General features: G+C 52.3%; 9 protein-coding genes and 5 non-coding genes across 14 annotated transcripts; 5 read left to right on the forward strand and 9 right to left on the reverse strand.

Annotated features, from left to right (window-relative positions):
• Positions 1–223: 223 nt before the first annotated feature.
• Positions 224–1,932, reverse strand: BO82DRAFT_349606 (glutamine amidotransferase subunit DUG3). Its single transcript, XM_025633913.1, has 4 exons — positions 1,616–1,932; positions 1,450–1,545; positions 583–1,321; positions 224–510 (listed from the first exon to the last, which is right to left on the reverse strand). Exons 1-4 carry the CDS (start codon positions 1,628–1,630, stop codon positions 272–274), a joined length of 1,089 nt encoding a protein of 362 aa, XP_025497276.1. The 5' UTR covers positions 1,631–1,932; the 3' UTR covers positions 224–271.
• Positions 1,933–2,134: 202 nt separating this feature from the next.
• On the forward strand, positions 2,135–5,661 carry BO82DRAFT_349607 (dynamin-related GTPase MGM1). The gene is made up of 3 exons (XM_025633914.1): positions 2,135–2,637; positions 2,705–4,732; positions 4,789–5,661. The coding sequence occupies exons 1-3, from the start codon at positions 2,340–2,342 to the stop codon at positions 5,226–5,228; spliced, it is 2,766 nt and encodes a 921-aa protein (XP_025497277.1). The 5' UTR covers positions 2,135–2,339; the 3' UTR covers positions 5,229–5,661.
• BO82DRAFT_408212 (uncharacterized protein) lies at positions 5,417–6,781 on the reverse strand (the record flags this gene model as incomplete). Its single annotated transcript, XM_025639674.1, has 3 exons — positions 5,417–6,333; positions 6,395–6,396; positions 6,751–6,781. 3 exons carry the CDS (start codon positions 6,779–6,781, stop codon positions 5,605–5,607), a joined length of 762 nt encoding a protein of 253 aa, XP_025497278.1. The 3' UTR covers positions 5,417–5,604.
• Positions 6,782–6,943: 162 nt separating this feature from the next.
• BO82DRAFT_t10 lies at positions 6,944–7,017 on the reverse strand. Its single transcript has one exon. It is a non-coding gene; the product is annotated as a tRNA-Asn (tRNA).
• A 254-nt stretch (positions 7,018–7,271) lies between these two features.
• Positions 7,272–9,629, reverse strand: BO82DRAFT_324432 (uncharacterized protein). The gene is made up of 2 exons (XM_025632825.1): positions 8,566–9,629; positions 7,272–8,172 (listed from the first exon to the last, which is right to left on the reverse strand). Exons 1-2 carry the CDS (start codon positions 9,421–9,423, stop codon positions 7,303–7,305), a joined length of 1,728 nt encoding a protein of 575 aa, XP_025497279.1. The 5' UTR covers positions 9,424–9,629; the 3' UTR covers positions 7,272–7,302.
• Positions 9,630–10,891: 1,262 nt separating this feature from the next.
• On the forward strand, positions 10,892–10,965 carry BO82DRAFT_t1. The gene has a single exon. It is a non-coding gene; the product is annotated as a tRNA-Asn (tRNA).
• A 915-nt stretch (positions 10,966–11,880) lies between these two features.
• Positions 11,881–11,954, forward strand: BO82DRAFT_t2. Its single transcript has one exon. It is a non-coding gene; the product is annotated as a tRNA-Asn (tRNA).
• Positions 11,955–13,733: 1,779 nt separating this feature from the next.
• BO82DRAFT_360194 (Metallo-dependent phosphatase) lies at positions 13,734–15,068 on the reverse strand (the record flags this gene model as incomplete). The annotated part of the gene is made up of 4 exons (XM_025636753.1): positions 13,734–13,997; positions 14,054–14,455; positions 14,520–14,643; positions 15,064–15,068. 4 exons carry the CDS (start codon positions 15,066–15,068, stop codon positions 13,734–13,736), a joined length of 795 nt encoding a protein of 264 aa, XP_025497280.1.
• A 440-nt stretch (positions 15,069–15,508) lies between these two features.
• Positions 15,509–17,418, forward strand: BO82DRAFT_370365 (Metallo-dependent phosphatase; the record flags this gene model as incomplete). The annotated part of the gene is made up of 5 exons (XM_025637207.1): positions 15,509–15,605; positions 15,683–16,028; positions 16,060–16,226; positions 16,284–16,367; positions 17,342–17,418. 5 exons carry the CDS (start codon positions 15,509–15,511, stop codon positions 17,416–17,418), a joined length of 771 nt encoding a protein of 256 aa, XP_025497281.1.
• BO82DRAFT_t9 lies at positions 17,069–17,142 on the reverse strand. Its single transcript has one exon. It is a non-coding gene; the product is annotated as a tRNA-Asn (tRNA).
• BO82DRAFT_t8 lies at positions 17,225–17,298 on the reverse strand. Its single transcript has one exon. It is a non-coding gene; the product is annotated as a tRNA-Asn (tRNA).
• Positions 17,419–17,693: 275 nt separating the features above from the next.
• BO82DRAFT_397012 (uncharacterized protein) lies at positions 17,694–18,353 on the reverse strand (the record flags this gene model as incomplete). Its single annotated transcript, XM_025638887.1, has 1 exon — positions 17,694–18,353. The coding sequence occupies one exon, from the start codon at positions 18,351–18,353 to the stop codon at positions 17,694–17,696; it is 660 nt and encodes a 219-aa protein (XP_025497282.1).
• A 555-nt stretch (positions 18,354–18,908) lies between these two features.
• On the reverse strand, positions 18,909–20,485 carry BO82DRAFT_397013 (uncharacterized protein; the record flags this gene model as incomplete). The annotated part of the gene is made up of 2 exons (XM_025638888.1): positions 18,909–19,821; positions 20,448–20,485. The coding sequence occupies 2 exons, from the start codon at positions 20,483–20,485 to the stop codon at positions 18,909–18,911; spliced, it is 951 nt and encodes a 316-aa protein (XP_025497283.1).
• A 1,910-nt stretch (positions 20,486–22,395) lies between these two features.
• On the forward strand, positions 22,396–23,310 carry BO82DRAFT_360198 (DUF3632 domain-containing protein; the record flags this gene model as incomplete). Its single annotated transcript, XM_025636754.1, has 1 exon — positions 22,396–23,310. One exon carries the CDS (start codon positions 22,396–22,398, stop codon positions 23,308–23,310), a length of 915 nt encoding a protein of 304 aa, XP_025497284.1.
• Positions 23,311–24,052: the final 742 nt, after the last annotated feature.

Below are 24,052 nucleotides of genomic sequence, written 5' to 3' on the forward strand. Positions count from 1 at the left end.
CATAGCAACATTGTTATATCGTAATAGTCTTGTTTAACTGAGATTTCATTAAAAGACAGTGTCATAATTGCAGATATATAAGATGAGTCTACAATTCATCTGGATTAGGATCCCCCCCAAAAAGCCAAGTCCCAAAGAATTGCCAAATTCACCAACTCCGACACCCAACAATGACTCCCGCCCTCACACGTCCTACCCCGGCTAACCCTCTTCACCAAACGTCAAAAAAAAAAAAAAAAAAAAACAACCCGGAAAGTCCAAAACCTCACCCTCAATGCGACACGGCGCACTGATTCGCAGGCGTCATGTCGAAGGCGGGCGCCTTGGCGTCGTTCTGTGGTTGCACGGTGGTGCCCGGGGCGGTGCTCACCAGGCCCTTGGAGACGGCGAAGCAGGAGGAGCGATCCTGGTTGGAGTCCTCGACGTAGAACTCGTCCATGATGGGGTGCAGCATGACGGTCTGCTTGTGGATGGTGACGATGGAATTGGCGGGCACGGAGACCCAGTTGTCTGTACACCAAAAATCAGCATTAGCCACGGACACCCACTCCAATCCCCATTCTTGCGGAGTCAAAAACATACGCCTCTCAAACGTAATCGGCTCACTCGCGACCAGCACAATATCCGCCCCCTTGTCATGCCGCTCCATCTTGAAATGGCCCTGCCCCTTGCCCTCGGTCCACTTGGTGCCCGACGAGAAATACAGACTGGCCGGCTCATCCGTCTTACTACTGATATACCGGGTGCAGATGACGGTATGGCCATCAGTGACGGCGAAATTCAGCAAACTGCGCGTCTCGACTTCCCCAACAGCACCGCCATGCCGGCGGGGAATGTCTTTGATGAACGCATTAATCTGCGCGATGGTCTTGACCATCACGCGGCGCAGCAGCGCGGGGCCGAACCCCTCCGGGCCGGGGTCGGCGCTGGGATCGACGCCTTCTTTCTCGAGGAGATCGAGAAACAGCGCGAACGCCCACTCGCTGTCCGTGCCGCCCTTCACCCCCAGGTACCACTTGTCGGCCAGCGAGTCGGCCAGCGCCCGCTTGATGTAGTGCCACCCGCCCACGTTGCCGTTGTGCATCCACATCAGCGTGCGGTGCTGGAACGGGTGGCAGTTCGTGTCCGACAGCGTCCCCTCCGTCGTCGCCCGCACGTGCGCGAAGATTAGGTTCGAGCATGTCTTTGACGCCAGCCGCTCCAGGTTCTCGCAGTTCCACGCGGGGAGCGTCGAGGTGAAGATGCATGGGTCGGGCCCGAGTTTCGGGTCCGTGTAGAAACCCACCCCGAAGCCGTCGCCGTTTACGGGGCGGCGGGTGTCCTGGTTTTGGGTTAGAGGTGATATTGAGGGGGAAGTTGGGGGGGGAGGGGCAAGTAGGCAAGTAGGCAAATGGGCGACTGGGCGACTGGGCTTTCTTTCATTCAACAACAAGAAGCAAGCAGACGTACCAGTCTGAGACGCGAATCGTACGACTGGGTCAGGATGGAGTGACTGGGTTCTGTGACCAGCTTGCTGAGACGAATCTCATGGCGCCCTTTGTATACCTGATGGGGAAGCGGTCAGCATGCTGCGACAGAAATAGGAGGCAAGCAGCAGACTGCGACTTAGACCTACTAAAAAGCGACACATTTTGTATTTGTATCGACGTAGAAAAGCTTATAGTGCTCTCGACTAGAGTAAAGACTTCCAGCGTCCCTACTGCCGTGCAAGATCCCCAAGTGATGTCAGCGTTGGGAGGTGGAAGTGGTATGTAAAGTCGGTCTGGGCCCGACGACAGCGTGCAGAGTCAGATTGATCCGACAACGGAGCAGCAGCAAAGGCACGCACGCACACTGGGTGTTGCCCCTTTATTTGTATTCGCAGCACCAAAACAAAAAAGAAAAAGCTCAGACTCGTCCGGTGTGAGCTTCTTAGAATCTAGACTGACAAACCGTCCAGATGACGAATTTTGATCCGATTATGTGGTTATTGTCGAGTGTCTTCTGTAGATTCCACGTGACTCACACCGTATTTTATACGGCGGGCGAAGCGGCCAGCGGTGCAGTGCAGGTCACGGGATCAGGAATAGCTCGGAGGGGATTCGCCGCCGCCGCCGCGGCGGGACAATCAATGAATCGTGGATGACATGATCTCTCCTTCCCAGCCTGAAGAGCTTCTCTTTCTTCCCCTTCTAGCTGTTTCTCTTTCAACTTATTTCCTGCTTAACACTTCGCTATTATCCCACGAAAGATACTTCGACAATCAATCCCGTTGCTACCACGCCCCCGGGATATGAACCACCTTTCCTAAATTCACGTCCGACGACAAATCCCGAAGCGTATATGATATTTCGGCCATCATGAGCGGGAGGATCCTCTCCCACCGTCTGGTTCCGCTGCTGCGGACGGGTCATCTGGCCCGCCATGTTCACAACGCTGCTGCCCGCACCGGCGGCCTCCTGCGCTCCGATGGTAGCGCGGCCTTACGGCGACGGCCCTGGCCTGTCGGTGCCAACGCCATCCACAATGTGCCTGCTGTGCGGGCCATCTCCTTCCACCGCATCCTCCCCAAGCTGGCCCTGAAGCTTGTGCGGTTGCCGGCCATGTTTGGCGGGGCCGTGCTGGCGGGTGCCGCTTACATTCAGTATCAAGCTGCGCGTGAGTTCTTTACACTTTTCCCGATTACTTTGATGGCTGTGTCTGACGTGCTGTGGATTTACTTTAGAGGCGGGAAGCTATGCTATCGATATCTTCAAACGGGCGGGCGAAACGGCGGGCGGTGCGGCCTCGAGCTTATTCCAGGAGATCCAGAACATGGCGGAACAGACCCAGCGCGGGTGGCAGAAGACGACGGAGGATGTTGACCTTCCCGAATGGTTGCAGAAGATCCTGCGGTTGAATGAGGATGCGCAGTCGGATAACGGGGGTTCGGGGGGTGGTGGTGATGGTAAAGGTCCGAAGGAGAGCCGGGTCGGCGCGGCCGCCGCTGGAGCGACCACCGCCGGAGCCCTGGGGTACGATCAGTCGGACGAAGAGGATCTCCGCGCGGGCCGCCAGATTGCGGAGGACGACCAGATGATGCTGCTCACGCGGAAGATGATCGAGATCCGGAACATCCTGCAGAGCGTCGGCCAGTCGAACACCCTCACGCTGCCCTCGATCGTCGTCATTGGTTCGCAGTCGTCCGGGAAGAGCTCGGTCCTGGAGGCGATTGTCGGGCATGAGTTCCTTCCCAAGGGATCGAATATGGTCACCCGCCGGCCGATTGAGCTCACCCTCGTCAACACCCCGAACGCGCAGGCGGAGTATGGCGAGTTCCCCGCGCTGGGACTCGGCAAGATCACCGACTTCTCGCAGATCCAGCGCACCTTGACGGACTTGAATCTGGCGGTGCCGGAGAGGGACTGTGTCTCGGATGACCCCATTCAGCTCACCATCTACTCGCCCCATGTGCCCGATCTCTCGCTCATTGATCTGCCTGGTTATATCCAGGTCGCTGGGCGGGACCAACCACCTCAGCTGAAACAAAAGATCTCGGATCTCTGTGATAAATACATTCAACCACCGAACGTTATTTTGGCCATCTCGGCGGCGGATGTCGATCTCGCCAACTCCACTGCTCTCCGAGCCAGCCGTCGCGTGGATCCCAGGGGCGAGCGGACAATCGGTGTCATTACGAAGATGGACCTGGTGGATCCTGACAGGGGTCACAGCATTCTATCCGACACGAAATACCCTCTCCGCCTGGGCTATGTTGGCGTGGTCAGCCGGATTCCTCAGACGACAGCTCTCTTCTCTAGGGGCAGCGGCAACATCACGGGCGCCATTCTGAAGAACGAGCACGCCTACTTCTCTCAGCACCAATCCGAATTCGGACCGCAGTCGGACGTGTCGGTCGGGGTCAACACATTGCGCAACAAGCTTATGCATGTCCTTGAGCAGACCATGGCATCGAGCCTAGCAGGTACTAGGGATGCTATCAGCCAAGAGCTGGAGGAGGCCACTTACGAGTTCAAGGTTCAATACAACGATCGTCCTCTCAGCGCGGAATCCTATCTGGCCGAGAGCCTGGACAGCTTCAAGCACTCCTTCAAGGGGTTTGCGGAAAGCTTTGGTCGCCCCCAGGTCCGCGAGATGCTGAAGCGCGAACTTGACCAGCGGGTGATGGATATTCTGGCGCAGAGATACTGGAATAAACCGATCGAAGATCTCACGGCGCCCATGCCGGAGTTGGATCCTCTCAGCGATTTGCCCAAGGCGGATCCCGAGTCTCTCTACTGGCATCGCAAGCTTGACGCTTCGACTTCCTCCTTGACCAAGCTGGGAATTGGTAGACTTGCCACGACGGTTGTTGCCAACGCGATCCAGAACCATGTTGACCGGTTGTTGACCGACTCGACTTTTGCGAGCCACCCGTACGCCCAGAAGCAGATTATAGATGCCTGCAACAGCATTCTGAATGATCGCTTCTTCAGCACGAGCGATCAGGTCGAGAACTGCATCAAACCTTACAAATATGAGATCGAGGTCGAGGACCCTGAATGGGCCAAGGGCCGGGAGAACGTCAGCAAGGTTCTCAAGGACGAGCTCAAGGCGTGCGAGTCCGCATTCAAGCACGTGGAAGATTCCGTTGGAAGACGGAAGCTCAAGGATGTCATGTCGTTTGTCGACAAGGTTAGAAAGGGTGAGGTGGTGTTGGAGGGCGACGGCGCTGGCGGTGCTGGCGGCTTTAGCGCCGATCTGTTAGCCAGAGGTATGCTCCCCTTCTTCCCTTACATTATGTGTCTATCAGACTAACGAATGTTTCAGGCCGCGAAAGTGTATTCCTCCGCGACCGCGCCGACATCATTAAAATGCGACTCCTGGCTGTCCGCTCCAAGCAATGTGCCTCGCAGAAGAACAAATATTACTGCCCGGAGGTCTTCCTGGACGTCGTCGCCGACAAGCTCACGTCGACCGCCGTGCTCTTCCTCAACGTCGAACTCCTCTCCGAATTCTACTACAACTTCCCGCGCGAGCTCGACATGCGCCTCGGCCGCCACCTCTCCGACGCCGAGGTCGAGCGCTTCGCCCGCGAGGACCCGCGCATCCGCAGCCACCTCGACGTCATCCGCCGGAAGGAGCTCCTAGAGTTGGCCCTTCAAAAAATCGAGAGTATCCGGCAGCTCGACGGCCGCGGCAAGCGCGGCAACACGGACCGTCCGGTGGGTGCTCGGGAACCGAGAAGTCGTGGCTGGAACCTGTTCTAAACGTTTTATCTCCCCCCACTATAATCCCACTAGACTTATTTCTTGTGATATCCGTGTCCTCCTCTCCATCTTTGCGGCGTTGTCGCATATTCCCTCCCTCTCTCATTCGATGTACGTTTCTTTTGTGGCCATGGTCTGGCCAGGGGTAGGAATAGGATTTATGTATAAATCGGTGTATCTCGGTTTGTTGTGGCGGGCTGTATGGGCATGGTCGATGCTCTGCAGCCCCGTCTACCAGTACTGCGGCTCCTATACATGTGTCCGTATTTTGAATTTGTAAAGTAGGCGCCAGATGGTCCAGAGCATGACAGTTGAGGCTCACCTGGTATCGAAAGATATTCCGTAGATATGCCTATGCCGTAAGGGATCAAACCCCTCAAGCCAACGCCGCCGTCAACAGCCCATACTCAATTGCCCCCAACTGTCTCTCCACCACAGGATCCCGGTGTAGCCTTTCAAGCACCAACGCCTGAAAATCCCGAAAGCGGAACGCAGGGACATCCGGAGCTGCCTTGCGGACCTGCTGGCAGATGTCCAGCTTATGATTAAACCACCCCTCGAATTCCGCGACCCTCCCAAACGGGCCGGCGCTGTAGTGCGTAAAGAAGCGGCCGCGGCACGGCCATTTCCCCTCGTCGGCACCATTGCCATTGCCAATGGGGCCCGGCGGCCCGGGGAGATGAACGCGCTGTATCGCGGTGATCATCTCGGCGCCCTGCCCCGCGATATCGATCTTCTGGTCGGCGGGCAGACCTTCCCAGCAGGTATCCAGCGGCCGGCCGGGGATATAGTCTATGACGAGGTAGCCCGTCGTGCCGAAGTACTTGGTGTCGTCGGGGACTTGGAATGCGCGGTGGACGCGGGGCGCGCGGATGGTTTTGTAGGGTTCGGCGGAGGCGAGCAGGCGGAGGGCGGCGGCTTCGGGGGGCAGGATGTTGCCGCCGCCTTTGAGGATGAGGCTTTGCGACAGTCGGACGACGGTTGTTTGGCCGAAGCCGTGGAGGGCGGGGGCTTTGTAGAGCTGGGCGGCGAGGGTGGTGTTGGGGATTGTGGTGAGGGGGATGTTGTCTAGTGGGAAGGGAAGGTCGGTGGCGTGGCTGGTGGGCTGCCTGGTGCGTTAGTTGGGGGGGGCGGCTTTGGGAGATGAGGTGGAAGGTTGGGCTTACGTCTACGTCGGGGGATATAGGAGGTTATCCATTTCGGTGGTAGACTGCTATGTGTGAAAGGCCTGGGAGGAGTACAGTCCGACGGATGGGATATATGTGCTGGTCAGGCTCATGGGTCGCCCTTGCGGGCTAATTATGTAGTTGCTGTATCGTACGCTCAGGGTAGCCCTGGGAGGGTCGGAGGAGGGTATGTTCTTTGGATGTATAGATATCTGACGATGCAGGTCTCGGACGATGGGGATGCAGAAAGTGAAAGATAGAAAGATCTATTGAGCATACTTTAGGGAATTGCTTTGAGGGACGTTACGAGGAGAAGTCTATATAGCTCGCACGGCCATGAGATTGCGACTACGTACGAAGGTATATCTTGTGTACTTCAGCCGACATCAAGTTCAAGCGCGCAGTGGGAGGCCTAGCCGCCCGGCAATCCTTCCCGTTATAAAGCCATGTGGGTCTCATGCCCCAAGGAGGCGGGGAAAGACGAAACCAGAAAAACAAAAAGAAAGAAAAAAAAAAAAAAGAAAACTCGTCGAAGAGCAAAAGATAGAGCGTCCAGGGAGAGGATCGAACTCTCAACCTCACGATTAACAGTCGTACGCGCTAACCAATTGCGCCACCCAGACGACTTCTGCTAGTCGTGCCTTTATGCTTAATTAATATAGCTAAAAACTCACCGATGTTCATCTTGTGGGCAAATATGATATATAGCTTTCTAAGGTTCTCAGTGTTAACTTCTGGTCAATCGCTTAGGGTTTATGCTGACGGCTTATGTATATTTAATTCTTATAATACTCTTTACATTGAGCATCAGGTTGGTTTAGTCACGGACGTGATGGAATCTAGGGTCATACAAATAACAAAAAGTCAAGTTCTATACGTTGCAATTCACTTCCAGATATATACACAGGTCAATGTTTGCGTATTGACTCCACCACGCCCAGGGCAGTCCGCCCATCATGCCCACTTCGCACAGCGCGGTGAGCCTTGAGGTTCTGGAGGTTGTGCTTCGCCCAGCGCTTGACCTCCGCATCGTCCATCGTATCCGCTTGTTCCAGGATCGGGCGCGTTTCGTCGGAGACCACCTGGGACACCGTTTGCCAGTAGTTCCCGATGATCGTGCTGTTAGTATGTCGCGCGAACTGCACGGTGATGATGGTGACGATGATGACGTGGGTCGCAATGAGCGTGGTGCCGATGATGAAGCCGGTCCACTGCGAGGGGATGGAGGAGGAGACGGAGAAGCCAGTCGATGCGGTGGCGGTGCCGGCCATCTTGACCAGCTGCTCGTAGTAGGCCATCTGGAAGATCCGGGCCAGCACGACCTGCACGGCTAACGCGGGGCTCGCGGTCGTGTTGAGCGTGTCCTGGAACATCTCGACATGAGTGTTCTCGGCGCTCCCGCTGTAAAACCCCGTGCCGTCGTCGGCCAGCAGCACGCCCGGGCTGTAGGTGTAATTGTCGGTAGACATCAGCAGGGTTGGGAGACTGACGTCCACAGCCAGAAAGAACGCCGGTAGGTCTGTGTCCCCCGAAGAGGAGTCGTTGAGCGGCAGAACGGTGCCCCATTGGGACCGGGGCTCGAGGCTGAGCACCCCCCGGCTGGCCAAGCTCTCGCGGGTGCGCGATGCGCCCAGCTGGCGTCGTGCGGCTTCTGTGTTGTAGCTGTTGGTAGCCCGGTCCCAGCTGATCGTCGGCTCGGGGTTGTCCGAGGAGCTGTTGAGTCCCACGACGATGGTCTTAACAGCCACGTTGATCAGGCAGGCGGAGGCCCGCAGCGTCTTCGTGTCGTTCCCATGAGTCACAATCGCCCAGGGCCCGTCGTTGCCTGCGACCCGCGCGGCGACATTCTGCGAACCGGCGCGGACGACCGAAGCCATCGACACGATATCCAGGACCAAGTACATCACGGACGCGGTAGCGTACCCATGTGGCTGGACGAGAGGATCCTCCGTGGAGAAGACTGTCCAGTTGCGTTGCTGGGTGGCGATGCACATGCTGCTCTGTCCCACCGTGTTAATGGTCCAGGAGAGCGGGGTGGGCAGTTTGCAGGTGAAGTTCGCAGGCCCGTAGGAGTCCTGACCTACCGATAGTGGGTACGACAGGTTCTGCATGGGGATTTGTCCAGAGATGTGTATCTCGTCCTGGTCGGTCGCGTCGAGGCGCATGCTCACCAAAGGTGGAGGTGCGCAGATCACCCGCTGATCCATGACGGGAGCAGGGCCCTGGTATCTGCGCAATTTTGTTCGTTGCTCCTCCTCCTCGAAGGGGAGGAGGGCCCGGTAGGTGTGTCCGGTGTCATGGAAATTGGATCCTTCTTTGAACGGTTCCGACAGCTCGGCGAATGTCCAACTTGCCGCGGGGCGCATCGTCCACCAGCCGCTGGCCGTACTAAACTCGGTATCGAGGAGGCTGACATTTGTCGAATTGTTGCTCTGGGTGAACGTGCTGCTGGTAAAATCCGACAGGTATATAGTCGAGAGGAACTGGGACGCGGCGGTCACCAGTACCTCGGCGACCACGAGAGTAGAGATGAACGGTGGGAGATGAGGCCGAAAGTCGGTCGCCGTGAATAGGCTACTGGGAGCCGCCTTGACCGCGCGTAGGATGGAGTATAGTGGTCCCTGGAGGAGGGGGATTCCTTTTGTCTCCAGAACAACGCCCGCAACCATTGCGGTGGCAAGACCTGCTTGAAAAGAGACTACGGTCCGAATGGCAGTGGTGCATATCGTAATCAGTCGAGTCGCCCAGTCTGCATTCACAATGCGAAACCAATAGATCTCGGGGTCTCCTCCGTTGATTGCCTTCATTGACTCCCACCAGAAGAGGATCAGAAATGTGACTGCAAGTAGGAGCACTGGCGGACCGAGGAATATTGTCAGGACGCCGGTGGTATCGGTCTTTTGGCACAGGCTTCTTTTCTTGGTCTCGAGCTGTTTTTTCTGGGACTCCACGTCCGTCGTAGTACTGGGAGGCTTCGGGGCCTTTCGTGTGGGATGGAACCTGGTGTCACCGCGCGTGTGGAGGCGCATGGCTGCATGGATTTCAATCTGGCCTGGAATTCAGATCGAGGCTGAGATTTATATTGAGACTGGCCGCCCTGGTAGCTTATCTATGTAGGAGTACGCGGGGTTGTGTTTGCTGCGGCGGCGATTGCTTATTGCTGTCGCTCGAGCAACCCCACTGTCAATGTATAGCAGAAAATGGGCAGCTATAGAAAGTTACATGATGGAAACTGTCTATATAACTTTCTGGAAAGATAATGTTCTCCCAATGGCGCAGCTGTGTGGGAAGAAGAGGGGGTTGAGTTGATCGTCCATCGATTAAGCGCCGGCTGTGCCAATTTGCCAAGGACTAAGGTACTAGTCTAGCGTTGGTCATTGTCCCAGCCTGTCAGATTCAAGCCATAAACATATTGCCGGCTTGGTCGACTTTGATAAGCGCGCTGGATTCTATTTTGGTCTGGCAGGATTCAGATTCGCTTACTGTGCTGTGGGACTCGGGCCTGTCATTGATGCCAGATACAAAGCTTGACCTCTTCTGTCCTCCCCTTAGGGCTCGCTCTTCGGGTTTTCAGGAATGACCCTACCGTATGGGAATTTATCGAAAGACCTAGGTTTAATTCATGAAAACACAACATGAAGTTGAGCATTGTAGGGCGCAAGGCTTATGCATAGGCCAGAGACGGAGGGAACTCCGAGCGCCCATCAATCCTCGAGAGTAAAGGCAGCGCACGGTCCCCTCGGTGGCTTCGATAACGCATGGCCATAAGTAAAATACTCTGAATACTGAAAGCCCCGTCGGTTATTTGTTGTCTTCGATAGGACGTGCTTTGGCTTCGGCAAGAAATGCTGAGCGTCGGTCTCAACACATGGCTTATGGCGTGGTTGCAAGTAAGGGCCCGGCGGGTTACGTGAACGATGTTGAAAGAGTGCCCCACAGTCCACCCAAAATGAACATTTTAGCACCGCTTCGTGCGGCTCTTGAGACTCTGTATGCAGGCATGTATTACTTTGGGTGTTTGATGGATCGATGCAAGTCTTTCGCTAACTTTAGGATGGTCTTGGAGGCGACATAGTTATACATCTTGTATACTCGGGTTCCATAGTCGCTGGTAAGTCAAGCCATCCAGGGAGAACTTTGTGTGGCACTTGTGCATGGTCTGATTCTTCATCTTCTCGTTCTCCACCATTGGTTGTCACCATCAAAATGGCACAGTTGGATACTAAATGGATAGGAGAGGCACACACATGTATATGTTCCCGACCACACATGGAATTAGCCAGATCACACATTGAGATAAAGCGCGCTATGCCGACCCACGATATCACAAGTCTCCAAGACTTACACTAGCGACGCAAGAATTACCCCTAGATCTATTGTAGCCTGTCAATTCGGAGCTGAACTCGCATTTCAAAACAAGGAAGTCACCGATCCAATCTCCGTTCTTTATGTAATGCTAAATAACTTCAAAACTTTTGCCGGCAGCACAACAAGTACGTCTTGGTGGCGCAATTGGTTAGCGCGTACGACTGTTAATCGTGAGGTTGAGAGTTCGATCCTCTCCTAGGACGTCATCTGTTTTTGGCACATTTCCAATGTCTTCTCATGGGAGTTGTGGATCAGGAACAGTGGCTGGAAGACCGGCGGCATGTGGAGTTGCAAGTGGAGCCGCCGCCTGCGAGCATAAGGCCGAAGAACGACGGTCACATGGATATCCTGCACATTGTGATATTTGTGGTGTTGATAAATGCAGATATGCATTCGAGACCAACTTTTTGAAATGCCACACCGGGCTGAGCTCGCTTTTGCTGATCTGACATTGCCATGTCTCATATATCTATCTGTTCTAAATTGCGCGATGCAAACAACACAGGCAGCCTATTGTCGAGGTAGATATGACTGTACAGAGAAAGACAGCCATTCTTCAAATGCACATGCTCGTACTCTATAGATCGAGACAGTTGCCCTCCTGTATATGCAGACAAGAGTGCCAGAAGACTTTCCCCACTGTAGGTACAGTCCACTCAAGTCGCAGAGCCCGCGGTGGCGCCAGTAATACACAAATCTTCCTGAACGATGAGCGAGATCTCAACACCTACAAGGACCACATGGTTGAAGGCAATGTAAATCTGCATATTAAAACCACTTGGGCATGCCTCGTCAGGGTGCTACTCGGCTACATCGAACTCTACAAGGTGGAAGCATTCCCGGGTTGACCGGAGACGAACTCATTTTCGCCAGTCGTAGGTTACCCCGTTATAACATAACCTTCACGATAAAATTTGATATGATGGAATGATTGGCGTTCTGTTCCGGTTGCAAAAGATGAATTATATGATTTATAAGTCAATGAAAAGTGTGGTTCGATCTGTCCCGGCGATCTGATATGGGGTAGGTTTGCTGTACCATGGGAGCTGTCTTAAAAGTGGTGCTTATCATAACACAACTACTTGAAGTGTAATGAGTGATATAGCTACAAGAAGCACGTCTGGGTGGCGCAATTGGTTAGCGCGTACGACTGTTAATCGTGAGGTTGAGAGTTCGATCCTCTCCCTGGACGGCATTTCTTTTTGATTTTTTTTCCCCCCTGCATCCATCTCCTCGCCTTCCGCCCGAGTAACGATTTTTCAAAATCATCAGAATTCACCTCTCTTCCTATTATAAATCTTTCTTTTACCTTGCTTATTTCGGCTGGAATGTTTGATTCCGTGTTTGAGTCTCCTCAATGTACCTTAGACATGCCGCAAAGGCAGGTTGACGACATAGAACCTGAATCCCAATCCAGTTTGCGTTTCTCCTCCAGTCGGATCTATTATATATGGCAGTCAACTTCCATGTAATCCCAGTACCCATTCCATGCTTCTCCGTTACCTAAGAGATCTGTCGGGAATGTAATGCTAGGGTTTATGACATGCACCATGACCCGAGTGTTAATCAAATCATAACGAATCATGGCTATTTCAGGCCTACCGAAAGTTGAAAATAGTTATGCATTGGTAATATTGCAAAGTCCAAGAACGAGACCGTCGTACCAGATAGCCAGTAAATTACCTTCATACCTTCAGAAATAGGCAATCTTCAACCAGCGGAGAAGAAGACTCACTGTAAGAGGCTTGTAGATACACTGCCACAACTGATGCATCAGTCACTCCGAAGCACAGCTACTGATTGGGGTGTGTATGTTTCAAATGTTGACGCAATTTGACAGGCAGCAAATGCTCACTCGATGGATACTTGGGAGCCTCTGGCCGGAGATCCAGAAGCTACAGCGCAGTATAAAGTACAATGATTTGAAGGGCAAACTAGCGACTATGTGTATGAGAGAACGGTTTGGAATGTAGCGTTCATTAGAAAGTGGTATCCCAACAATAACATGCTATTTCACCACTTCGTTGCGCAAATGAATGTCTTGAGTATACTGGGGATGGACGGCGAAGCTCTAACTGACCCAATCAGTAACGCTAAACACTAAGATCTCTAAAAATGTTGAACTAGTTGATGATCAATTCCCGAGAGGTATATTCCGACGGTTGCGTGGTAAAAAATCGGACATCGGAATCACTTCCGCACCCCCCTCCCCCCGGAAGTAAAATGCAAATCTCGGTTGCTCATGGGTGAGACGCTGGAGTCTAGTTGGACATTGATGGTTAGTTTCAGAGTCGTGAAAGGAAGCCAGGAAAGCCAACAATTATACCTGCGGATCAGCGACCATTTATGCACTTGAGTTCTCCTTGCTAGATATTACAAATCATGACTATGATCAGAAAACCCATGATACTCGACTGAGGTAACATTTTCTAATGGCCGAAATGGCTGCAGAGAATCAGCGAAAGTGTGATTCTGGGTAATGGACAGCTTCTTGTAGCAGAATGCGTAGACGGGACTAGGCAATGGAGAAGTATATTGGCTACGTATGTCGGAGACTGGATTAGTGAGCTTGAATAGTAGCTTGCTCCCAAAAAAGCTCGGAGCGAAGAAAATGGGAGAACGTGTGCCTTATGATGGTGGATAGAATAGTGGACAGAGCACGGTTTCAGAGATCCCTATTCCTCCCACTATGCGAATTTACGCCCTCAATTTGCCTTCTTCAAAATAGGAAAACTTCGAGAAGCTATACAGAAAGCACTCGTCATGCAGCAAAAAGCACGTCTGAGATCATTCACCTATGGCTTGGTATGACTAGCCGACTGCTTCCTGAAGAGCGGCTTTCGTTTTCAGCCGGCTTCATGATCTACCCAGACAGCAGACCGATCAGCTTTCTTACTTCAGGATTCAATATGAAATATTGAGACAAGGAAACCTACCTGGAACGAGCACAGCAAGCTTTCATCGACACTCATTATCGCGCCCGGATTATCAAACTCCCACAATAATTGGGCGCACTGAACAGCATCACCAACTTCCGCTTGGCGAAGAACTCATACCCATCTTCCACACACTGATGCGCGCGGCAAATCAGATCGATATCGTTCTTTTGGGTGAAACGAGTGACGAAATCGGGCCCGAACGTAAACGACACCCCGCGATCATTCTCGCTCCATCCTGTGATATCCTTGTCTGGGTCGGCCCAGAGGAGATCGCATAGGAGGCCGCAGTCGGGAATCTAAGATCCAAACCAGTCTACAGAACCCAAGTCAGGAAAAAGACAGAGTTGTGTACATCCGTCGGACGCATGATGCGACGAATCTGCTCCATCGAATTCAGATCGGAACTGAGGCCGCCATGCGTGCCGAAGATCTTGTCGTGGACGATCGCCGCAATGGGCAGGCAGTTGAAGCAATCGATGAACGTCTTCCAGACCTTGACGCTGTAGCGGCGCTTGCACTCGTCGTAGAAGCCGTAGATGCGGTTGATGGAGACGCACTCGTGGTTCCCGCGCAGGATCAAGAAGCTCTCAGGGTATTTGAGCTTGTAGGCCAAAAGCAGGCAGATGTATTCAATCGACTGCTTGCCGCGGTCGACGTAGTCGCCCAGGAAGAGGTAGTTCACTTCCGGTGGATAACCGCCGTATTCGAAGAGGCAGAGGAGATCGTAGTACTGGCCGTGGATGTCGCCGCATATCTGTTTGTGCTGTTAGTGTGAGAGGATAGGGGGAAGAGGTCGGTGCGACAGGGTTGTATTTTACCTTGATGGGGGCTTCGAGCTCGAGGACGATGGGCTGCGAGATGCAAATCTCGCGCGCGGTACGGTGGAGATATGCGATCTCCGACTCTTGGATAGACAAGTTTTCCGGGTCGCGAGCCTCGAACCTCAAGTAGGCGTTCGATTAGAGAGTCTACGTCTACACTGTCCTGATAAGCAATATAGTAGAGTACGTCCCAAGTATGAAGAGAGGTTGACTAGTGACCAGCAAGCATTGGGAAAAGAGCCAAGTGAGGCGAGAAGTTTTTAGGAATAGGTCGAACATAGGGTATAAAGTGAATGGGAAAGGGGATATCTTTCTCTAGGTGTTCTCTTTCGTGTCCTGTTTTTATTCTATTTTTGGCATCATGATTCACAATCTCGACGCCGTGGTAACCAGCTTTCAAATCAAAGCTGGATTTAAATTTCTGCTCAAGTTAGTACTGGCTTTACACCCAATAAGGGCAATTTAATTTAGTTCGAATAATGGGATCTGAGGTATCGGAGTTCAGCTCCTGTCAGCTCATAGAAGTGGAGCAGTCCCTTACTGCATGCCGCCAGCATCAACGTCACCGATAGCTCGTAACATGAACATGCCTTTATATATACCCCTGAGCTTGTGACTTTTCTTCTTCATAACAGAGGAAACAGGATACTCAATGATAAAAACGAGTCCACTAAACCGCCCAAAACAGATGAAGTCAACTATCATTCCATCGGGACTCTTGATGGATGGATTGGAAATTTGATGAAATGCAGGACATTATCGGAAGATCATGTAGAGCATCCGTATACTCTAGTACAGTCCTACCATTTCCAATTATAGTGAACCTTAGAGTCCTTTGGATTTCGTTGACACCGCCCCATTCCAGGCAAAGGAAGCAGTACAGGATGAAGCCAACGTGCAACCGGTCGTCAGTCGTTCCAACTATCCACGATGGTCAAGATAGGTGTGTTTGTGATTGCTACTGACCTACCTTGCAGACATGTCCAATGACTGTCTGCGGCGACATCCACGGCCAATACCACGATCTGATCGAACTGTTCCGAAGAAGCGGACCATGCCCAGACACGAACTACCTCTTCATGGGTGAGATACCATACTGCAACACACAGGAGAAAAATAATAGCTGTGTATACCTGACTAGCCCCACAAACCTTGACCAGGCGACTACGTCGACCGCGGCTACGTCGACCGCGGCTACAACTTCATCGAGTCCGTTTCCCTCGTCGCCCTCAAAGTCCGCTACCTCAAACGCATCATGATCCTCCGCAGAAACCACGATTCGCGCCAGATCACCCAAGTCTACGGGTTCTTTGACGAGTGTCTGCGTAAGTACGGCAACGCGCGGGTCTGGAACCTCTTCACAGATCTGTTCGACCATCTGCCCCTGACGGCTCTGATCGACAATCACATATTCTGCCTTCATGGGGGCTTGAGTCCGTCGGTCGATATGCTGAATAACATCCGTGTGCTGAATTGCTTCCAGGAGCCACCGCACGAGGGTCCTATGTGTGACCTGCTTTGGAGTGATCCTGATGAGAGATGTGGGTGGGGCGTCTCCCCCCGGGGGCAGGTACACTTTTGGACAGGATATCTTGCAGGGTTTCAATCATCGGAATGTGCTTGCGCTGGTGGCCAAGGCGCATCAGATGGTGATGGATGGATATTTGTGGTCGCATGGGAGGAAAGTGGTTACCATCTTCTCTGGTATAGTCTCATTGGAGCGACATGACGGGCGGGTTGGGCTAATGACTTCTGCGGTAGCCCCGAACTACTGCTACCGCTGTGGCAACCAGGCGGCAATTATGGAGATCGACTATTCTCCGAACTACCAATGGCATGCTAAATGTCCTTTATATTATCGGAGACTATGCTGATTTTCAAGATAGTATACAGTTCGACCCTTCTCCGCGCACTGGAGAACTGACAATGCAATGACGGACGCCGGATTACTTTCTATGAGTGGGATGGGTTCGTAGTGCTGGATGCATTGTGCTTCTGTACCATAGATAAGACTATATATAATGTGGAATGCATTCGCACCCTTCTGATGTGTCAGCACAGACCCGGCCCAGGGTACAACACCCAGGGAAGTAGACACAATGTGGCTGTGTTATGGAAAGTAAAATCCTACTTCTAGTATCCAGATATGAAATCATCGATGAGTTTCTGAGGTGTTCCCTCAAGTGGTGACTTTCCGAAACCCTAATTGAGGGTCTTCTGTACCCGACTCTCACCAAAACCTTGCGACAAAACAACGTCAAGGGTCCCGCTGAAAGTTCAAAGGTGAGAGACTAGATATAAGCTTCAATCAGACACCTCAGTGGTAACTCAAAATAGGCAATGTCTGATTGACAGACTTGATCTTGGGAAACCACAGGAACAGTACTGGTAGTGGTCAAGGTCGACCCGGGCAAGCAGCCGAGCATCAAGCCGGACTCAGCCCCATCCCTATTCTGCTAGGCATCACTGTAGGGAAATAGATAAGTAGCATAGCATGCAGGTAAATGCAAAGCCAGTGGCCCACCAGAGCAAGCAAAAAAGAGGTGCGTCCAGGGAGAGGATCGAACTCTCAACCTCACGATTAACAGTCGTACGCGCTAACCAATTGCGCCACCCAGACGATTTGTTGTGATAGCCAGTGGCTGGAGGGAATATGAGGCGTATGAGAGACAAAGCAGGAAAAGAGCAAGGGCAAAAAACGACGTCCTAGGAGAGGATCGAACTCTCAACCTCACGATTAACAGTCGTACGCGCTAACCAATTGCGCCACCAAGACGTGGTTGCTGATTGGCCAAACTACAGATTTACAAATTCCTAAGCTGCCGTGAAGAGCAAAGATGGGATTAGAAATATAGCTCTCAGGCTCCCATATAGTCTTGTGGGCGGTGCGTCGTGAGGCCCGGACTCGCTCGCGCGAGATTAGTGGTCCGGAGGTGATAGGCTGTAGAGATTGCCATCGATTAAGTTCGAGTGTCTCAACCATAGAACGACGGGAGAGCATTAGGGCTGAACCTTATTCTGACGGCCGCTGCATCTGGTGTGCAGCGGAATATGCTCTTGTTAATGGAATTACAATATACAACTTCTTGGAGTAAAATAACTTAAATTTATTCTTTCCTTAAACCTGTGAACTCCTACTGTTAATCACCCCTCCAGGCAAGACCCGGCCATCTACTCCGGATGAACGCGCTGCATATGCCGGATATACTGTCCGCGGGTAGAGAAGAACAGATTCTGCACGCAGATCCGACACTGGTAGAGCTTCTTCGGCTCGTGGGCCCGATGATGATGCTTATGAATCCCATTCAGACTGTTGTAAACAGCTTGACAGGGTTGCCTATCGGCCCCCTGAAAAGTGCAGATATATCTATCCATGCTGTCGCGCACGTAGTGGTATCGACCGGAGCGCAGGAATCGACCCAAAGGGGTGCGCCCTGCAGCCATCGCCCATTGCTGATCCTGGGGTGGGATCATGTCCTGGTGTGTGCCTGCTCCCGACCACGTCTGCTCCAGATACTGCAACCCGGAGTATGCGAGCTCCTCCAACGACTGTTCCTGGGATGGAACAGCGGGGTGAGCAGCTTCCGGCTCTTTCTGATCCTGTTGCTGGTTCTCATAGAAGGCTATGTGTGAGGGGAGCTGGATGATGTACTCACGAGCACCAGGCAGGTACTCACGCAGGTCGGAGTCTTGACCTGTCGGCTCCTGCAGCACTGGCTCTTCCTCTTTGGCATCGGCCTGACCCACCGACGCCTGCTGGTAATAAACTGGCTCTTGCGGAGCCAAGGCACAGCTTAGGAGGTTGAAAAAAGGATGAGGGTAAGACGACATATTTACTGAAACCGGACAAATTAGACATTCAGCTGTGCAGTCGTCTCTGGAGAGATAGATCGAAAATAAGTGCACAGAAATGGCACAATGCCTTTATATGTTCTTTGCACGGGGGGTAACAGGTAAGGAGGTGATGAGGATGTCGCTATGCAACAAAGAAATAATACAATGAATTGTAAGCCCAAGGATTAACTGGAGAGAATGTTCGCTATGGTAAATGAATGCCCCATGATTTCCTTTATTCCACTTTGCTGAAAGTACGGTCTTTGTATGGACTCGATGTTCCATCATGCTACTGATACGGGATCAGTGATGATCAACATACCCATCTCTTTCAAATCTCGTATATCTCGTCCAAGTATACGGTACTTCTAACTTATTTTATTGTTCCATAGTTCGGGCATCATTGTGAGAAAGGAGGCGAGCCGAGGTTCACCTTGCCAAGTTAGGGGCATCGCTTGACTCGGAGCCCCGAAAGAGTCCCCGTCATCTCTTTTACGCTCAACGTAACCTCGTCTACACACATACCCCGACTACGCATATCCATTCGCCGTATCAGATGCGAAGCAGGTGAAGTATATCATCTGCATATAATGGCAGTATGAATAAGAACTTGCCTATGTGATATAAATACCGATCAAACTCGCGCAGCACAATCTCCGTCCCTCCCTTAAACCGCCCCGCCCCCTTGACCTTACCCCGTAACTCCGCCGCCAACGCCAGACCCACCGCCTCACCCAACTCCTGTAGCTCGCGCAGATGCGTCTCCAGCGGGAAGATCTTCTCGTTGCTGAGGTGGTCGGGATACCCGGTGCGGATGGCGGGCAGAAGGCGGCGCCACTCGGCGGGGTGCACGACAAACAAATCCACGTCGAAGTCGTGGAGGTTAATCGCCGTCTTGCCCTTGTGGGCGCCCCGGATGCCGTGGTTGAGGCTGCCCACGTACGCCAGCGGCTGGCCCCGGTAGCGGGACCCTGCCAGCACCCCGTCGACACGCGCCTTGATCGCCGCGTACCGCTGCGTCCAGAGTGCTTCCCCGCGCGTCACGCCCCGGCGGCGGAGGTCGGCTTGTGCTATGTCGAGGAGTATGTTCTGCTGGGCCCAGCGCGCGAGGGCCCAGTTCGCTGCGTCGAGGTGGCGGAGGAGTAGTGTTACGTTGGCCCGGGTGGTGGATTCTTGGTGGATGGTGAGGCCGAAGGGTTCGTTGGCGCGGTGCGGGAAGGCGTGCTTGAACACGAGGGTGTATTGATGGGTGATGTAGGCCTGGAAGGTTTCGACTTCGTCAATATGCGCGCTGGTGAAGGGGTGGTGGTGCGTGTTCGGGTCTTGCAGGTCGCCGAGGTAGAGCTTGAGGTATTCGAGTTCGTTGTAGGAGGCGCGGAAGAGATCTTCCAAGGGGAGGGAAGGCGGGACGTGGCGTGGCAGTTGCGGGGCGGTTATCGGATCGCGCGTCACATTGAGGCTGCATCTGCGGTGCTTTCAATCAATATGCCAGTTCGGGGTCGATGACATCGGGGATGGATGCTGTAGAATTGCTGACTGGCGCGAGTAGAGTGTAGAGTGTTAGCCTTGCTGTTGGTAATGTGCTGTGCAGGATGTACTGTACCCTGCCTGCGTGATCGATCGAAGCATGGACCAGAGTCCAAATTGGTATTAACACACCGAGATAGCTGCTATAAAACCTCATAGTGAATGGGTTGGCTTGCCCAGTAGCTCCAGTTAGTGACCTACAGCTAGCAATCCCTACGTTTAAAAAGGAAAGGCAGGGATGGCGTTTCCGACAGTCAACACGTAATCATGTTTCTACTTTTGGAAGGGTGTTTCTGCCCATTCTCTTGGCAGATACAAAGGTAAGTAGAATTGGAATTGCACATAATACTTGATGTCGATCAGATCGATAGTACCTTTCTGATTCAAGCGATTATCCGATCGGACCAATGCTACCGTCTGCCAGGTGGTCGGGACCGCCAAGCGACATCTGGTGGGGCCGACTGAGTTGACCCAGTGATCGATTCAAGGCGTCCCCAAAACGCTACAAGTAGACTTCCCATGAGGTCATATACTAATCCCAGACCTACTCGGTTCCGCAGATACCCAGTGGTCGGATGACCGGGAGCTGCGGTCATTGCCATGGTTGACTGATTAGATTCATTGCGTAGGGCTGGGCCAGACCCGGGCCGAGAACAGAATGCGGAACGTAGAAAGCAAGCCAGCCCTAAGGACTTGGTCAAAGGATACCCGCAATTCCGCCGGGATGGCGGACAACAAAGCCATGCAATTGATGACAATAGATTTCGGTAGGTACAAAGAGATAGACAATGATCCAAAGATAGGCTTAGACATGGCTGGTATATCTATCAGAACAAACACATAAGGAGGCACCGAAAGAGTACAAAGGAAGGTAGTATCGAAACAAAGATCCTGATAAAACAATGAGGTACGAAACTGAAGACCAAGATGGTACCGAGAGAGGAAAACCGAAAGATCTAAGCGCCAAAACGAGATATTTTGACAATCAGATACGGTAGAAGGTGGCAAGAAGACACCAACAGGACGAAGAATGAGCGTCGCAGATGAATTGCAGACACAGATGATCAAAACAGAGACTTGATCTCCAAGGGAAACTGTTGTGGCTCAATTCGGCGCGGAAATTGGCCTCTGAGGGAGACCAGTCGCTGGGGTTGGAACTTGTTAGCTATGTCGACGAAACCAAGGAGGTATAGGAGGATCAAGGGTAATATGAGATCAATGGGCGAGTAAGTGAACTTTTAGCTTACCAGAACGATAGATTGCTGGGTCCATGTTCCATCCATTGTGTCCTTTTCGTGGATTATGCCAACATGGCTTCCAGTAAGTAGACAATTTCCAGTGCGTAGGTCGTTTCCTACACCTAGGTTCGTGTTCCTTTTCAGGCCCGATGATACGAGCTGGGCCTGAGGGCAATCCTTTCTTCCACATGGTACCCTCCGGATAAAGGGGGCCCTCGTGATATTTCTTCCCCATGGGAAATTTCTTCTCCCTGTCTTCATACTCCTTAGGGGGTTTTGGACGTGGGTGACCCTGTTCTTCGCCCAGCTCTCCGTCAGACATATCATCTATATGCTCTGCAGCCATGAGCGCATGTTCAACAGAAACGTAATGACGACCTAAATCGAACTTAGCAGGAGGAAGCTCGCTAAGAGACCACTAGATTCCTGGAATGTCAGCGTACACCCAAGGACGAAGTATGAAGACATACACAGGAGTTATTGCTGTGGATCAAAGTATCATCCAAGAGCCTGCAGGAGTGGTCCTCTTTCGACTTTCGGGTCTTTGAAAACCCAAACCACCGGTAATACGATTTCATTGGTAAGAGTTCCATGATATCTGCTGAAGTCAAGCAAAGAGAGGTATTGTTAGCTAGGATTTTGTGTTCCATATTGTAGCTCTAAAGCACAACTATTTATGCTCCCCATGATATAATGCGATGGATCATTTTGCTGCACTTGATCACCATGTCATCTGCTACTCGCTGAAACTGCGGCGAAGAGCATAGATAAACAGGAATGAGACATAATGGGATCCTGCCTCACTCAGATTGTGAGGGCGGTTTCGCGCTGAGACCCCATGTTGTGGCCGGGCAGACTTTCGTGCCTTTGTGGTCATAGGCCTGTCCCTCATCAATGAAGACAAAAAGATCAAAGATCAAAGGTAAGCAGGCCGCGGTAGTAGCGGCTCTATTTTCTTCTGATCAAGACAGACAAAGACCAGAGGATGCAGTTTGAGACAAAGTGTATCAACCACCTTGCAACTATATGGCTAGGACAGTCAAAATTCTAATAATGGAAGTGCAACATCAAAGACATGTTGAAAATCTCGCACAAAGGAGGGGGGTTGGTGCTGTGCTGTTTAATCAGAGTCGTGCACTATTTAAAGTTGTCGAATGCTACATATGTCTCACACTGAATTCTGTTCTCTCTATCTCCTACACAGAAACACACACATCTACACACGTCTACATACAGACACAGAAAGTGACATCCGCATACACTGAGAACCGAAAATGGAAAGGAACGTCTTTTTCACCGGCGATGCTCTCGTGCAGCAAGCGACCCGGGTTGTATCCGATGTAGTAGACGGGAAAGAGGAGCCGGACACCGGGGCTCAGCGCATCGACGACATTATCCGTCCATACTTCTTGACTCCCGAGCAGGAGCGGAAGACGCCTGAACCTCTAGAGCCGTTCTGGGTGGAGGTAACTTCGACTGCCGGTGCCATGCGCTACGATAGTAAAGGGCAGGATCGATTGATTCAGCTCATGTGCAATTTGAGTCGGCTTCCACCGCTCGTGGCCACTTGGTACGGGGCATATCTATGGACAAGTTTCCCTGAGTTGGGGGTGGTAATGCGAGAGAACTTCCCGAGCGCGCTTCCTGAGATTGATCCCGATCCGACGGCCAAGTGCTGCGGACGCCTCCATGTTCCGCAGGATGACCGGTGTCCCAAGGACCTTGCCTCGGAGCCGAAAGATGATAAATGGATCGCGTACGACCTCAACCAGAATTCCTTTATGGCTAGGGTTCTCGGAAATCAGCTGCGGCCGTGGAAACAGTTCGGCATCTGGCAACTGCGGTCGGCGCTCGAGTATCCCCATGTGAACCCCCGTCTCGTCGATCACCATCTTGCTAACGTGCGCGAATGGATTTTTCATGCGGGCTACGAGCTGTATCGCCAGCGATACGAAGGCTTTCTAGATTCGGATGAGGACTGTCGCACAATGCCGGGGCCTCTCTACCGTGGTAGGGCCGATATCCCCCGCGAGCGGTGGATCTTCTGGAAAGAACGCATACCGGAGCTAGCGAAATTCGCCTCCGACGACTTCCAGGAGACAGCGGCGGCCGTGGTAGATCGGATGAATAAGATTGAGGAGGATCTGCAGGATATCCCATTGTCGGAAAAGACGAGCCTGTGTTATTGATGCGGCCATGAGACTCTAGTTTGTTATTCACCGTTTCGTATTTAAACCCAAAAGAATTTTATGCCCCTGCAGTCGTTTCAACATCTACCTTTCGATTTCTTTGTCCGAATCTTCATTCTTGAGACTTAGGAAACATATTATGCTACTATTTCGGTATAATAAATGCCTGCGCGCACACAGAGCAGCTGGCTTTCTTTGAAGCCTCAGGTGTGCCCCCCTGACTCGCCGCTTTTGTCGCCGCTACCACGACCCCGAGTAAAAAGTAAACCACGCCACAGGGGTAAAATAGTAATTTGCTATTGGCAGAGACTGCTAGCTATATCTAGGGAGTTTTTGACAAGTCATTGGTCGCCTCGCTTTCCTCCCAGACTCAGAGCCTCCACGATGAAGGCCAGACCTAAAGCATGGCCAGGGAAAGGGGGTCGCCTGTCCCCCCCCCCCCCCCCCAACTGCTGGCCACGTTTTTCTTTCTTCCCATACAGCTGAGCACGTGTAATATGGCTCTGGAAATGGTCTTTCAGGTGCTTGCTAGAGAGAAAAATCCTTGAAGATGGCGCTTTCCCTTCTCTTTCCTTTCCTTTCTTTCTGTTTCTGAAAACCGGAGCACAGCACAATTAGGGCCAACGGGGGTACCATCAAAACCTTCTTTCTCAGCCCAAATCCAAATGCTATGAAAGAGCTCCATGAACCTCCCAGCTGTGGCTTGCAGACGCATACCCCAGACTTCGCTCGTCGATAACAA

Source organism: Aspergillus uvarum (assembly GCF_003184745.1).
Source record: "Aspergillus uvarum CBS 121591 unplaced genomic scaffold BO82scaffold_1, whole genome shotgun sequence".
NCBI classification, from domain to species: Eukaryota; Fungi; Ascomycota; class Eurotiomycetes; order Eurotiales; family Aspergillaceae; genus Aspergillus; species Aspergillus uvarum.